General features: G+C 44.6%; 1 protein-coding gene across 3 annotated transcripts in view; it reads left to right on the top strand.

Moving 5' to 3' along the window:
- The window catches only part of VRK1 (VRK serine/threonine kinase 1), a 76,713-nt gene that overhangs the window by 21,344 nt on the left and 39,978 nt on the right, over positions 1 to 15,391 (top strand). For 2 of the 3 annotated variants that reach the window (XM_047080133.1, XM_047080131.1), the window contains exon 2: positions 13,237 to 13,401. In XM_047080133.1, the coding sequence (XP_046936089.1) occupies positions 13,242 to 13,401 (160 nt within the window). In that variant the 5' untranslated portion in view covers positions 13,237 to 13,241. Of the gene's footprint in view, positions 1 to 10,419; positions 10,452 to 13,236; positions 13,402 to 15,391 lie in introns of those variants that run through there. The other variant, XM_047080132.1, reaches the window with a different exon arrangement.

Below are 15,391 nucleotides of genomic sequence, written 5' to 3'. Positions count from 1 at the left end.
AAAGAGAGGTGCCCCGCGAGACCTCACAGGATCCTTCCTCTTTGTGGGGAAGTGGTTGCGGTGAGGCGTCCTGGTTTTATGTTTGAGATCGGACCATACTGTGTATTCTCAGTTGAAACATTAATTCCGCAATCAGTGCTTCTCCTTTAGAACTTTTAGAAATCCTTTAAAGGAAATAAAAATCGAGGAAGTGCACTTGATACTGTATTTTAAACACTTTATTCACTCTACCAAAAAATGTCACAGTGGAACATTAATCAGTTTCCCAGTACAAGTAAAAAACATTCTGACCTGGAAGAAATTGTTTTCTTCTCTGAAGATACCCACTTTCTTTTTCAGACTTGGAAGCGTGAGTCTTCACCTAGTTCTTTCCAGCGTAGGTGTGAAAACCTGACTAGCGTGACAATTGCTTCCAGAGATTGTGTCGCAGCTGAGTTTAGCTTAATGTTCTTCAGGAGTAATCCTGTGATTTTATAGGGTCATTATCTCTGGGAGTTTACTTCGTATATGCTCATGGATTGTTGTGCTATCCTTGACTCGTGTTTTGTCGATGTCACTACAGATACCATACAGCTGTGAATGTTTTCCCTACTTTTATTCATATGCCTGGTTCTCAGAGTGAGACCAGGGGACTCATTGATTGGGTGTCCCTAATAGGAACTCACAGTTAAGCTTCCTGTGTCACAGGTTTTTACATTAAATGGTATTGGTAGTAAGTATATTTTTATTCTACGGATATCCTTACAGTTCAGTCTCAACAATAGGATTTGCGGGGACGGAAGAAGTACGTATATGAAGACCCTTGGTATTATCGGGAAGAGGCTATATAAATTCAACATGCTGTATTTTATTTTTCAGATGATCTCTTAGCAGTAATCAAATGCATTAATCAACTTGTGATTAGCTGGCTCATTTGTAAGAGAATTGTCTTTAAATATATTGCTTTCAGATTGTTCCTGATGTAATTTAGCAAAAGAGGTGATGAAGTTCTTTGTTGACCGATTATCTCTTGTTTGATTTTATTCTTTGACTTACTGTAGTTTGGCAGGAAGCCATTTACACCAAAACATGTAATTACTTTTTAATCCCAAATAAGTTTGAAATGTAAATGAGAGATTTTCATCTGGGATACGATGGGATGGGAAAAGGATGTTTTTTCAGGAGGGGGACTCTTCTTGAATCATTCATTCACTAATTCATATTAAAATTTTTTAAATGTTTGTTTATTTTTGAAAGAGAGAGAGAGAGAGACCGAGTGTGAGCGGGGGAGGGGTACAGGGAGCAGGAGACAGAATCCGAAGCAGGCTCCAGGCTCTGAGCTGTCAGCACAGAGCCTGACGTGGGGCTCGAACCCACAAACCATGAGATCATGACCTGAGCTGAAGTCGGACGCTCAACCGACTGAGCCACCCAGGCGCCCCTCACTAGTTTATATTTTTACCCAACTTCTGAAACGAATGAGCGGGAGCTTTTATTGAAATCCTCTAATACAATAGAGTTGTATGTAACAGAGCCAGTCCGTTGGAAATGAATGACTTAGTGAAGAAGGGGAGGTTGTGCCAGCACATCTGGATCAGTGGTCCAGTCCGGGCCTCCTCTGCTCTGTGCGACCTTTCTACGTGCAGACGCCGGGGCTCTTGTGGAGGAGGGCCTTTCTGGTTTCAGAGTTCCGCTGGTAATAACCACTGTAGCCAGGACTGAGAACGACCGCCTCGGACGATGGGTGCTTACGCAGTTGAGTTTGTAATTTCGCTCTGAACTGCTAGCGCTCCTGGAAGGGAAGAGAAAACAGGAATTTCAGGAATTTCAGACTCTTAATGTCTTCAAAACTACCTCCAGAAGAGGCGCTTTTTCCTTACCCGGCTACTGAGTTTGATTCTGTAGATGTCTACAGCTGCTCACTGTGTGTAATAAATAGTTTTATCAGAGGATTCAGAAACAGCCTTTACCTGGAGGACTTTTTATTGATCCTCGTTTGAAGCTGATGATTTAAAAATCCTGAGTGTGCGATGGTGCTTCTCTGTGAAGCGAAGTGCAGCTGCTTGAGGCCCGAGGTTGCCATTTAATCCATGTGCATTTCCAGCCCCGAGCACTGTTGCTGGCACAAGTCTTGGAGGTGTTTTATAAATGCCTGTGGAATAAAGGAGCTCAAATATTTAATATTCTGGTGAACTAAATTGTTGTAAAGATAGAGCTTAGAAAAATCTAGAGTAAGAGATGATTAGCATGTTTCCTAGACCATCTGTCACTCATATCGATTGTTTCTGCTTGGCACTGAAGACTTGTTTTGGGGGAGAGGGTGGCTTGTGTAAAGTTGAAAAAAATGTAAAAAGGATCCTAGGTCATTCTGCACCCCTGTGTTTGGTGGCTGAAAGTCAGTGTGGGGTTTAACAGATTGACATTCGTATTATTGAGTAAGGAGTAATGCAGTCATCGGTTCTTCCCATAACACCATTGCAATACGCGGTAGTTCTGCCTCCCCCCCTGCAGTCTGTCTCATGCATTAACCGGAGTGATCCTTTGAGGACGTAAGTCAGAGCATGCCGCTTCTCTGCGCGGAAGCTTCCCAGAATTTCCCATCTCACTGAGAGTTAAAGTAGGTGTCCTGACAGTGGCCTGTGTGTTGGGTGCGATCACCACCCCAGGCCCTTTCACGTCTCTGACATCAGCTAGTGCTCTCCCCTGGCTGATTCTTCTCCAGCTGCCTCCACCTCCTCACTGCTCTGAGAGCAAGCTGGACATATTCTTGGCCCTAGGGCCTTTGCACTTGCTGCCCCCTCAGGGTGGGGTGCTCTTCCTTGAGATGACCACGTGGCCAGCCGCCCTCCCTGTAAGGGCAGGTTCAGCTCTAGACCTCCGCAACCAAGTGAATATTACGATAAAGGAAGTCAAGCGAATGTTTTGGTTTCCTAGTGCAAATATAAAAGTTATGTTTACGCTCTTCTGTAGTCTGTTCAACGTGCAATATAGCGTTACATCTGAGAGAACGGTCTGTATACCTTAGTTAAAAAATTTTTTATTGCTAAAAACGCTAACAATCGTCTGAGCTTTCAGTGAGTCGTAACCACTGATCACAGATAACCATAATAGGTCTAATAATGATGGAAAAAGCTTGAAACAGTGTGAAAATTTCCAAAAACTATAGAGACACAAAGTGAGCAAATGCCGTTGGAAAAATGGCACCGGTAGATTTGTGCTGCAGAAACTTGCCACAAACCTTGAGTTTGGTAAAACAACACAGTATCTGTGAAGCGCAATAAAGCAACGCACAATAGAAGGAGATGGGCCTGTAATTAGCATCTATAAGAGGACATTTGCAATAATCCCACTTGTAATGCTTTTCCAGTTGTGTGTGTGTGTGTGTGTGTATGTGTGTGTGTCCATAATCACCAAGAATATGTTAGTATTATACTGTCTGTTTTACCTGTTGGGTCCATACACTCTCTTCATTCTTTTTTTAATCGTGTGTGTGTGGGGGTGAGTAACAACATAAAATGACAAAATATACCACCCCAGCCATTTTTTAGTACACAGTTCATTAGCCTTAGGTATTTGCGTTGTGGTGTAACCAGTCTTCAGAACTCTTTTTATCTTGCAGGTTTGAAACTATACCCGTTAGACAGCAGCTCCCCTTCTCCTCCTCCCCTCAGCCCTGGCAACCATTCTGTTTTCTGTTTCTGTGAATTTGACTGCTGTAGATACCTCATGTAGCGGATACATATTTGTGGATACATACAACATTTGTCTTTCTGTGACTAGCTTATTTCACTCAGCATGTCTTCAAGATTCATCCATACTGTAGCGTGTCAGAATTTTCTTTCTCTATTTTTTTATAAATTAAAAATGTTTGTTTAATTTTAAGAGAGAGAGATAGAGAGATAGCAGGGGAGGGGCAGAGAGAGAGAGGGAGACAGAGAATCCCAAGCAGGCTCCGCAGCTGTCAGCACAGAGCCTGACGTGGGGCTCGAACTCACAAACCGCGAGACTGTGACCTGAGCCAAAACCAAGAGTCAGACGCTTAGCCGGCGGAGCCCCCCAGCGTCCCAGAGTTTCCTCTCCTCGTAAGGCTGAGTCCTACTGCATTGTCTCTACATGCCACCTCTTGTTCATCCACTCCTCTGCCCAGGGACCCTTGGGTTGCTTCCGCCTCGTGACTGTTGTCCGCAGTGTTGCCGTGAACCTGGCGTGCGACTGTCTGTCTGAGACTGCACACTCTTCTCTTGAGATCCGTAGGCCGACAGGAAAAGCATAGCAATCAGTTCTGGTTTTGTGTACGCCTCCAACTTAATTTCAGAGCTCTTAATTTTATTTCTAAGATCTTAATTTTATTTAGCAGCATGTTTTTCTTTTATGTAATTTACTCACACTTTGTAAAATTTGTATTTTGGCGTAAGCTAGGGAAGCGTAGGCGGGCCCCTTTTTTAACATGGTTCACTCCTGGAAAACCGTACGTCAAAAAACAGAACAGACTCCTTGAGAAAACAAGCCGTGACTCCTCACGGTTACATTTCCCAAATTATCTAGAGAGCGAACGGCCTAAACTGTGGCAGGAACATCAGGATGGTGTTGCATTGTGGCAGCAAAGGAAGAGAATGTTTCCAGAAGGAAGGAATGAACACCAGTGTCGCGCTCTCCCGAGCAGGCCGATGAGAGGGTGCGCGTCATCTGGACTCAGTGCCCTTAGCAAGAGTGGTGGGAGGTGGCTCCTGAAGGTGGCGTGTGGACGGGGCGGAAGCAGGTGTGGCGCCAGCGAGGAGAAAGGCGAGGTCAGTACGCGCACACAGTCACTGAGACATATTGAGACATTTGCGTGAAAGGAAGAAGAAAGTTAGATTAACGGTGGAAGGGGACTAATTCATAGTGAAAAAGTCCTAAGAAGGCTGGAGGGGATGGGCCCCAGGCCAGGCCGAAGGACCCACTGTTGGGTAGCGGAGGAGAGCTTCCCTGACTTGTGATAGGAGGAATGGAGGGATGGGAAGGCTGGATGGATGCAGAGGTGGGCGTGACGTCCCTGTGGGCGGTTCCTAGGTTTGGGTCTTAGAAGGATAAGAGAATTCCCATTCGAAGCTTCAGTTTCCTCTCTGGACTAGGGGCGGAGGTCATCTGTGGAGACGTAGGCGTTAAGAAGGGGAATTACGGTTCCCGGGAGAATAAACAGGGTTCGACCTTGTCATTGTGGAGACGGGGAAGAGACTCGAGTTGCCGGGCTTTTAGAAGGAGGGCAGTGTCCGCTGCATTTGAGTGATGTGTATTAAGCACAAAGTTAGACATCAGATACTCGAGGGGGGAAGAAACCCTTTTTGATGTTTATGTGTACACATTCCTTGAATTCCTGCCTAAGTGGTATGTTGCAAGACAGTTCTTGCACCCAGGGAGCTTATCAACGTACGGAACATTGATTACATAAAATAAGAGGTGAGGACAGTCCTGAAACCTCAGAGACCAGATCTGATTGAGGAAGAGAGAGATCTTTGGGTTCGAGAAAGATTTCAGTGCTTGTGCACGGGGGAGGGCTTGAAAAAGCTGTACACGGCAAAGAGCGGAGATAAGAATCCTCAGGTACCATGTTAATGGGATGGTGAACAGTCCAGTTTGCTCAGAATTCACCGTGAGTCACTGTGCCTCCATGCCGTTTAAAAACACACCAGGGAAGGGGCGCCTGGGTGGCTCAGTCGGTTGAGCGTCCGACTCTGGCTCAGGTCATGATCTCGCAGTCTGTGAGTTCGAGTCCTGCATCGGGCTCTGTGCTGACAGCTGGGAGCCTGGAGCCTGCTTCGGATTCTGTGTCTCCCTCTCTCTGCCCCTTCCCCGCTCATGCTCTCTCTCTGTCTCTCAAAAATGAATAAACGTTAAAAAAAATGTTTTTTAAACATACCAGAGAAGCGCAGAATTTAAAGACAGTTTCCTAAAAATATGTGACCCCCCCCTCAGAGGAACTTACACGCATAATGTCTATTTTAGGGAAAATTTATGACTAGCCGTCCAGTATATAACAGGGTTTATTACTGCACTGTAATTTCCCAGTTTGGGTATGATGAATTTGTAGAGCTCATTAAGTATAAGTGGTGTCTCTCAATCCATTCAAGCTTTTTTCTGTCTTCAGCAGGAGACTGGAAAAAAACGATTCCAAATTTGAATCCAGGACTTGAAAAGTATCAGTGGTCTAAATACAGTACCATATTGTGATAAATATAGCTGTTGAAATTAAAAAAAATCTCTTCGCAAAACTTTGTTTTAATATTCACAGCAGAACTTTTTTGGGAATGTTATCTGAGAAACAGGACCATTTTCTTATCAGAGCTGACTATTAATTAGGGTATTGTTTCAGATATAAAAGTTGATCTGCCACTGAAATTCTATTTGAATATGTATAGTTCCAAGCTTGCTTTGTGTATTTAATAACTTTAGTACCATAATTACTCTGTTTACAATTAAATTTTGGTGAATATGCTAATACGGACTGTGGCAGTGAGTGATTTCAGCAAAGGGCAGTGCTGATTTGCATCTTGATGTGCTTTTCCACTCGCATCTGTATCGCATTTACTATCACTGGGGAAAGAGATGTTCAGATTATGTAACGGGTTATATGACGGCAAAGTTTTCCTTTTCTTTGCCTCTTCCCCATAAGCTCCCACAGTAGTGGATTCGCCCTGCTCCTGGTGGGCAGAAGCGACGTAGGAAGGTTTAATTTGGTGGAAGTTCGCGCCTTCCAGTGTATTCTTTAATAGAAACCTGATGTAGGTATTGGTTTCGTTATTGGAAGAAGCCTATAATGTATTAAAGCGATTGTTGGGGCGCCTGGGTGGCGCAGTTGGTTAAGCGTCCGACTTCAGCCAGGTCACGATCTCACGGTCCGGGAGTTCGAGCCCCGCGTCAGGCTCTGGGCTGATGGCTCGGAGCCTGGAGCCTGTTTCCGATTCTGTGTCTCCCTCTCTCTCTGCCCCTCCCCCCGTTCATGCTCTGTCTCTCTCTGTCTCAAAAATAAATAAACGTTAAAAAAAAATTTTTAAAGCGATTGTTGAACTGAAATTAGTGTTTTAAGTTCTTTAGGAAAAGTCACTGAGTTACCGAGGCAAATGTTTATGGGTGTAACACTTCGTTTTTGAGCAGGGGCTTCTGGTTTTCAATAGTTCTCCTCTCTTCTTTTGAGAAATCACTTAAAAAGGAACAAGGAGATTGACCAACGCCCATCTCCTACTGTCTGAAACCAGGAGACTTCTGTAACCCTGACCCAGAAAGTAAGGGGGGCGGCCAGATGCCGTCAAGATCAAACGGCTGTGCTGGGACGTGGAAAGGGGACACTCCGGGGGCCGAGACACAGATCTTAGACCACACCAGCAGAGTAGGGTTCTCCAGAGTGGGGGCCACAGCCGGTAAGCCTTTGTTTGGGGGAACAGGAACGGGTGACGACAGCAACTTCGTGTGGAACAGAAGAACAAGTTCATGTGAACTTTTCTTGTCCTTCATTGACCCCGGCTGTGTGGTGGGTTTACGTTCCTCGAACCCTGCGGATCTCCCTAATGTGCATGAGGGACCGAGGAGAAGAAACTGGATAACCATTTGGAAACTTCCAGATTCTTAACCTCTGATTGTATCTTATACCAGTGTAAGTGTAGACAAAGCAAAGTTGTATCAGCAAATGACGAAGCCGTAAAATAACTAAAAGAAGGCCTGGGAGATGTTTGACAAGAGTCACTGGAAGGGGTCTTTCCAAGGGTTCCATCAAGTCCCAAAGCTAAAAATACACAATATCAAAGGGCAGATGGGGAAGATTATTTGCAGTTTCAAGAGTTTATTTCTCTACTAGAGAATGTATAACAAGTGCCTGTAAATAAAAAAGCAAAAGGCAACTGATAGCTCACAGGAAACCAGGTGCAGATTTGACTTAGGAGTGCATGGGTGTGTGTGTGTGTCTGATGGGACAAGCTCATAGAGTGTGAAGAGATTGTCAGTTTCAGTCTCTTGGTGATTGTTAACTACAGGAACAGTAATTTTTTTAGTGCTTAAAAACAAAATAGTTCACAATACGGAAGACCTTATTAAGCAGACAGATACAGACTCCATGAATTCTAAGGTACTGTTAGAACCACCCCCGACGTCATAAATTAGAACCCCCGGCCCCATCCTCACCACAACTTTCTTATGCTTCCAAAAGTAACTTCTGTCTTTTGTGGCGACCATTTCCTTTTCTTTATAGTTTTATCACGCACATGTGCATCCCTAAACACTGCAGTTTAGATTGGCCTGATTTTGTTTTGTTTCAGGTACTATGTTGTTTTACATCTCTTTGCATCCGGTTCTCTTCTCCCCCATCTCTCCTTTTTCTACCCTTACCAGTTGCAGAAATGGGATTATATGGACCTTAGGGTTTCCCACCCTTGGGATTTTGCTGATTGCAATCCTGCGCTATAGCTTATCATGTTCTTCTGTTCTTTTCATATCCTGTGAATTGGTAGGCTTGATCAGATTCAGGGTCTATTTTTTCTTTTTCTTTTTTGGCAAGATTACTTCATGGGCATGAGCATGTTCTTTTATCAGGAGGAGTACAATATGTCTGGACATCTCTCATATTTTGATGTTAGTAGCTATCAGGGCTCAGCGTCTGGATCCATTAATTCATTAGAAGGTGGAAAGGGTGCTAACCTAAAACCACTCTTACTCATTTATTAGCTGAAAATTTTCCATAAGGAGAAATTTCTCTTCATTTAATATTTGGTTACCCTGTGGTACAATTCATGTAAGTAAGAAAAGATAAGTGCTCGATTTTTTTCATTCATTCATTCCTTCCTTTCTTTTTTTTTTTTTAAAATTTTGGAACCACCTTTCAAAATTATGTGGTTTCCTATTATTCTCTAGAGGTGACCACTTAGGTTTTCTTACTATTATAAACTCTTGGATTTACCCATTTTATTTGTTTTAATCCATAGCGGTTATTATCTTTATTGACTCAAACTGGCCCATCTTTAGTCAGTGGGAGCACCTCAGTTGGCTCCTTAGACATATCTGACATAACCCCAGTCATCTTTGAGAGATTCCTTGACACCTACAAATGACAAGGTGTCCCAAGTGCACCTTGTACACTTGTAGCTTCAGACCCGGAACCAGCCATTTCCTCAAGGGACCTGGTTTCTTTTAGATGGAACAGTATTTCAAGAATACAATTTATGCACTAGAGATAATCACTACTACTGGTTTGGTTATTTTTTTCAAAGCTTTTTTTGTGAATAAGGCTAGCAAACACAAAAGGGTGTGTGTGTGTGTGTTTTGCAGAAGATAAAATAACTTCCGAATTACAAATATTTCCCAGTAAAGCATTTTAAGCCTTACCTCTTCTTTCATCTGCATCCCCTTTCTTTCAATTTGAATCTTGATTTTTAAGGATACAAGGGGATGACCATTAAAATATCACGTAATTACTCATTTACATTATGCCACAGCTGTATACAGTAACCTTAGTTAACAAAACCAAGTAGCACTTGCGTAATGGTTACTGGAAAGTTGTTTTCTTTTTTGCGTATTTTCTCCCATTTTTTTAAATTTTTTAAAATTTTTTTTACAGTTGTGCCCTACCTACTTTGTCAGGACACGTGCCCATTATATACTCTGTGCTGTCCTGATTGCCCTTGGTGACTCGGTTCTACAAATAAATATATGTAAATGCATAAATAAATACCCGCCTCCCGCTCGCCATGTTTCTTCATTCATTTTGGATATCTAAGGCTTGTTCTGCCGTGGGTTCTGACTCCCTTTTTCCATGTGGAGAACACTTTGGTCTTTGTACTTGAAATTTAACTGAGCATAAAATCTTCCGTTTGTGTTGTCTTTGTCTTAAGTTTGTTACTTTCTCTTTTTTCCCTGGCACAAGTGTTGCTGTCAAAGTGAGGACAGCCTGATTTATTTTCCTTACAAAAGATCTGTTTTCGGCCTGGATGCTCAAGGAATATTTGCTCTCACCCCGGAGTTTGGTAATTTTTTTCTAGGCTGTGTCTGGGCGTGGGTCATGCTGAGCTGATTTCTCCTGTGGACCGTGTGTGCTGAAACCTTTTTTTTTTTTTTTTTTTTGTAGATTCACCTTTTTTTTTTTTTTTTTTTTTTTTAAGTTCAGCGAACTCTTCTTAAAGTGTCTTTAGTATTCTATTCCTTTGCTTTGATTCTCTTTGTGGTATGTTCGTTGTCTTTTTCTGTGTTCTGAATTTATGATTTTCTCCTGAAATGTTTCTCTTTTTCACGCTTTTTTATTTTTACTTATTTTTTATTTTTTTTAAAGTTCATTTTGAGAGAGAGAGAGAGAGAGAGAGAGAGAGAGAGACAGAGACAGAGACAGCAAGCGAGCACACGTGCAGGTGGGGAGGGGTAGAAAGTCAGGGAGGGAGTCCCAAGCAGGCCCCACGCTCAGTGTGGATCCTGACACCGGGCTGGATCCCACGGCCACGAGATGACGTCCTGAGCAGGTATCAGGAGTTGGGGACTTAACCGGCTGAACCACCCAGGTGCCCCCACCCTTTGCGATTTTTAAAGTTTGTTCCTTTTCACTGGCCTATTTCTGTTAAGTCACTGTGTTTAAATTGCATTCAGTTCGATGTTCCTTCTAGTTTAGTTTTCATTTTGGAAATGATTGTGACTTTTTAGTTTCCTTCTATCTCTTGGTTTCTGAGTTTTTCTAGTTCTGATCTTAGTCTTTATAAATGTTTAAGCTTCTTTTGAAATATTGGTTCATAGCTCTCAAGTTTTTGGCAGGCACGCTTTATGTATTTTTCTGAAGGGATTTTTTTTTTTTTTTTTTTAATTTTTGAGTTTGCATAGGACTGGGCCTTGATCCTCTTTTTGGTTGCTGAGTTTCATAAGCAATTTTTCTTTTATGTGCAATTAGTTCTAGATGGTGTAAATCGGGTCGACTTCCTGTCATCCTTTACAGCCTCCTTTTCTTTTTTGTTTTTCATTTTGTTTCGGTTTTTTTTTTGGTGTCACGTTCCGAACCATGGAGGCGAACTTACACATCTACTTTGATTTGAACCTTCTTTCCCCTTTCTCTGTATTGTCTTCGCGATGCTCAGTTTGGATTCCATTGCTAGCAGTTTTTCCTCCACCTGAGGGAGAGTTCTGGCTGGTTGGTCCTTCGAGCCCTGGAGGCCGGCCCGCCCCAGCCCTCCCGGGGAGCCCCCGCCGCTCGCCCGCTGCTGGAGTGTGCACAGCCCTTCCCGGCCGGCCGTGGCTGCTGTTCCTGTGTTGTCTCCGTGCTTCTGAGAAGTACCTGCTGGTAACCTGGGGATTCTCAGATTCGTCAGACACATCGCTGCACTTCTGCTGCTTCCTTGCCAGTTGCTGGTGGCTCGTGGGCCATCCCGCTGTCTGCGGCCTCTTCACCCACTCCCATTTCGGGGTTTTGTGGAGGTGGGGGATGTTGTCACCCACTCTTGTTGGAGATGCTGTCCCTGGGGTTTGAGGCTTGCTCTCCAGTTGTCCTGGTTGGGTTTTCTGGGGAAATTTCGGGAGATGAGACCGGTGAGCTGGCGGTCCCACCCCCTTCAGTAGCAGTGAACCTTTGGACGTGGCGGTTTGTACGGACGTCGAGAGGCCGGCCGTGACGGCCTCCGCTCTGTGCGACGGCTTTTCGGGAGGAAGGAAAAGTCAGTCCAGACTGTGCTAATGATCACATTTAGGCTGTGGGAATAAAACTGAGAGTAAAAGCTAACTACATACTTCGGAGGAAAAACGCTTTTTGTTGACCACCGTTTCTATTGAGTAGAAGGTGAGCTAGAATATTTCATTTGAAATATGGTCACTTTTGGAAAGGAATTCCAGAAAGACACAAAAGATAGTCTAGTTACTGTCTTGAGTTCCAGAAAGAGGAAAAGATTTTTTTTTTTAACTCATTTTCAACTGTCTTGACTCCTCTAAGGACATCGTCAAATAGGAGATTATGCTGATGATTTGAAACAGTTGGGTAAATTTAGAAGGCATCCCTCTTAGTGTTTGCTAGAACTGTCTGTCGTGGTTGTTCCTTGTACTCAGCTACAACCATAGCTGTAAAAGTCACCTTGTGTATTGAGTCTGGCTGTCAGGGTTTACAGTGAAACTCATTCAGGGAGATTTTACAATGATTAAAAATATGCATCAAGAGAACTGCTTGAGAGGAAGACATAATTGCCACCTTCATTTATTCTGAAGATATTTTGTTAACTTAGAGAAGATTCAGACGATGAAGAAGGGTTGGTGTTCTATAGGAAGAATTTTAAAAATCCCCCATAAGTTCATAAAGAGTATTTGCATCTATGGAGTTTATGCCTGTGGAGGGATAGAGGGTGGATATTTGCTAAAATATCCCCGTCTGATGTCGTGTGTATGGATTTGGACTGCCTGGGCTCCAGACCGAGCCACCTTTTGCGAATTGTCCTCTCTTAACAGACTTCGTTCACGTGAACAGCCGTTTCAGGTGCTGCGGACCACCCCATAAACTCTTACTGCCCTCTTTGTGGTCTCCGATAGTTTCAAGGAACTATAGCCTCCTAAAGAGTATTCGTTTTACGTCTTTTTCAATTCGTACTTGTAGAGCTGAGAATCTGGCCCCCCGCCCCCGCCCCTTCCCCGCCTGGGTTCTTTCTCTCAGTGAGGTAAGCTGCATATGAGGGCACTTAAAGCCCAGAGAGAGGTGACTTGATCACGGTCACCCATCCCGCTGGTGTCATAGCTACACTGGAATCTGGGCCTTTTGATCCCAGCCCTGGGCCGTTTTCACAGTAACACACCGCTTTCCCTGAGTGTTATGTTCAGCGTGTCCGTGAGTGAGAAGGGTGAATCGAGGGTCACCGCCAGAAGGGACAGTGGTGACAAGGGAAGCATGCAATGCTGGCTGTCACCAAACAGCCCCAGTTCCCTTGTCACTCCTTCACTGCTGGTTTTGTACTTGGGGGCCGTGCTGCTGAGGCTTTGGGGCCCCGTCGGTCCTCAGGGCAGATTTCTGCTGCTCTCCCGCTTCCTAGGTCTCCAGCCTTGGATGCGCTGCCACACTTGGCCGAGCCTTCGTTTCCTCGTCTGTGAAATGGGGACGAGAACGTAAGGCTCACAGCGTTGTGAGTGAGGCTGGCTGGGGGCCCACGTGTAAAGCGTCGCCTGTCGTGTCGTAAATGCGCTTCCTCATTTGAAAAGCACCTGTGGAGCCCAGAGCTTTCCTTCGTGGAAAATGTTTCAGCACTTCTAGGATTATAACTCTGAACGTCGCTTTCTTTTATATTATAGTGAAGATGCCTCGAGTAAAAGTGGCTCAGGCTGGAAGACAGGGCCCCACAAAGAGACAGCTTGCCGAACACTTTGCAGCTGGGGAGATCATCACTGACATGACGAAGAAGGAGTGGAAACTAGGATCCCCCATCGGCCAGGGCGGCTTCGGTTGTATATATCTTGGTGAGTGTACGACTGCTGCTGAATGTTTATTTTTGAGAGACGGAGTGCAAGTGGGGGGGGGGGAGGAGAGGGGCAGAGAGAGAGGGACCGAGGATGTGAAGCCGGCTCTGCGCTGACAGCCGCGGGCCCGACGCGGGGCTCGAACTCACGACCCACAAGGTCATGGCCTGAGCCGAAGTCGGACGCTCAGCCGACCGAGCCCCCCCAGGCGCCCCGGTGTAGGACTACTTCTAATTGCCCGTCCAAAGATTTACATGCTTTCTTATTGAAGGAGTTTCTAAGTCAGGAGCTTTTCACAGGTTGTTCCTAACGATTTCTAGATTGAACTTAAGACTGTATGGTTAGGCAACTGCATCTCTGACACAGGAGTGGAAAGGAAAGTTGATTTAATCACTGTAGAAAAAGAGGGTAGCGTATCTGTAACATCGTACTTTAGCTTTTTAAGATATTTTCTATAGTCTCAATCTCTTCGATACCCGGAGAAAGCCCTGGCCACCTTCCTTTCTGTACCTCCATTCAGTTAGGATCGATACCCTTTATTTTGGCTTAATTTGGAGATTTTTAGATCTTTAACAGGTGTGGATTTGGTTTTTCTGTCTATACAACTCTAGTAGGCATCCTAATGGAATTGGGAGAATGTGTTATTAATGAGCAAACTTACTCTGAAATTTGGGGAGACCCATGTGGAACCCTGAGATTCTACAGGTGAACTAAATTGTTGATATAAAAAAATATTTTACCTGATTGCTTCTAGAGCTGACTGCTTCACCTAGAATATTAGTAGTGATACAGTTAGAGTTCATGTTTCTTTTGGTACTTCTTTCTAACTTTTCCGTGATATGTTCTCACTCCACCTCTACTCTCCATTTAGTTAACTATTTACTTAATTATATAGTTTCTGCCACGAGGTTTATAACATTTTATTTTCAGTAGCGGAACCCTTTTTTCTTTCAAGCAGCATCTTACTCGAGATACTAATATTAGATACTAGGTTCGTGTTAGTCATGGAAACTTGTTGGCACTGAGATTCTCAGGTCCCACCCCTGGCCTAGGAATCCGAATCAGACACTGTAGGGAGAGGGCCCAGCGGTGCGACCGAACAAGTGCCCCGGGGGATTCAGATGCATGCTGACATTTGAGAGCCCCTTGGCAGGGATCAAGAGCTCTTACTCAGGAGGGTCCGACTCCGACTCCTCCAGGACCAGTGGGGGTGTCGGGTTAGCTGCCGCCTCTTAGAGGTGTGTTCGTGACACAGCTTGAAACCCAGTGCTCTCCTGTGCGTGTAAATACGATTCCTCTAGGTCAGCGGCGCCTCAGACAGGTGCCGATTCTTTCGTTTTGTTCAGAGCCAGAGCCCGTCCCGGTAAACTGGGCTGTCTGTTCAGGTGAGAACCCTCGTAAACCGTGCAAGGTTAGTAGCCATGCTGGCCGGGTATGTAGGTTTTGACCTTGTGGTTTAGAGGTGGCGCATGGTACGAGCCGTCTATACCGCAGACCGCGGGCACCCAGGACAGCTCACGTGAGGAGTGGCAGCTGGAAGCAAGGAGGCTCTTCGTTCTGCCTTGGTTAGCTTGCTTTGTAACCTTTGGCACATTTGCAGCTTGGGTTGCGTTTGTGCTGTTTTATTTGTATTTGTATTTATCGTTGGAAAGTGCCATCTGATAGTGAGTAGTTTTAATAGCCAGTGATTTCTGCAATAAAACTGTGCTTTTGTAAAGCTGAGCTGGTCGATGTGGATTTGCTTTAATATCGCTGCCTCCAGTTTCTCTCTCTGGGCCCACTGATACACAGAAGCAGCCGTGTTCAGGATCCTCAGCAGTTTCTGCTAATGTATTCAAAAGATTGCTTTTGGATTTTCTTGGGTATTTTCTGTGGCATTTGCTCGTGTCTGCCTTTCCTTCTCACAGAGATGGTTTCCGTTGTGTTTCACGGTGACGCTTCCCTCGTGGTGTCCTTGCTGCCTCTTCGGAGGTGCTTGGTCGTTCTTGGA

The sequence above is a fragment of the Lynx rufus genome, unplaced genomic scaffold (assembly GCF_022079265.1).
Source record: "Lynx rufus isolate CCGP_SWC_20201006 ecotype Redwood Valley unplaced genomic scaffold, mLynRuf1.p SCAF_17, whole genome shotgun sequence".
NCBI lineage: Eukaryota > Metazoa > Chordata > Mammalia > Carnivora > Felidae > Lynx > Lynx rufus.
The sequence above is the reverse complement of the archived record's forward strand: the minus strand, read 5'-3'. Positions and strand labels throughout refer to the sequence as shown.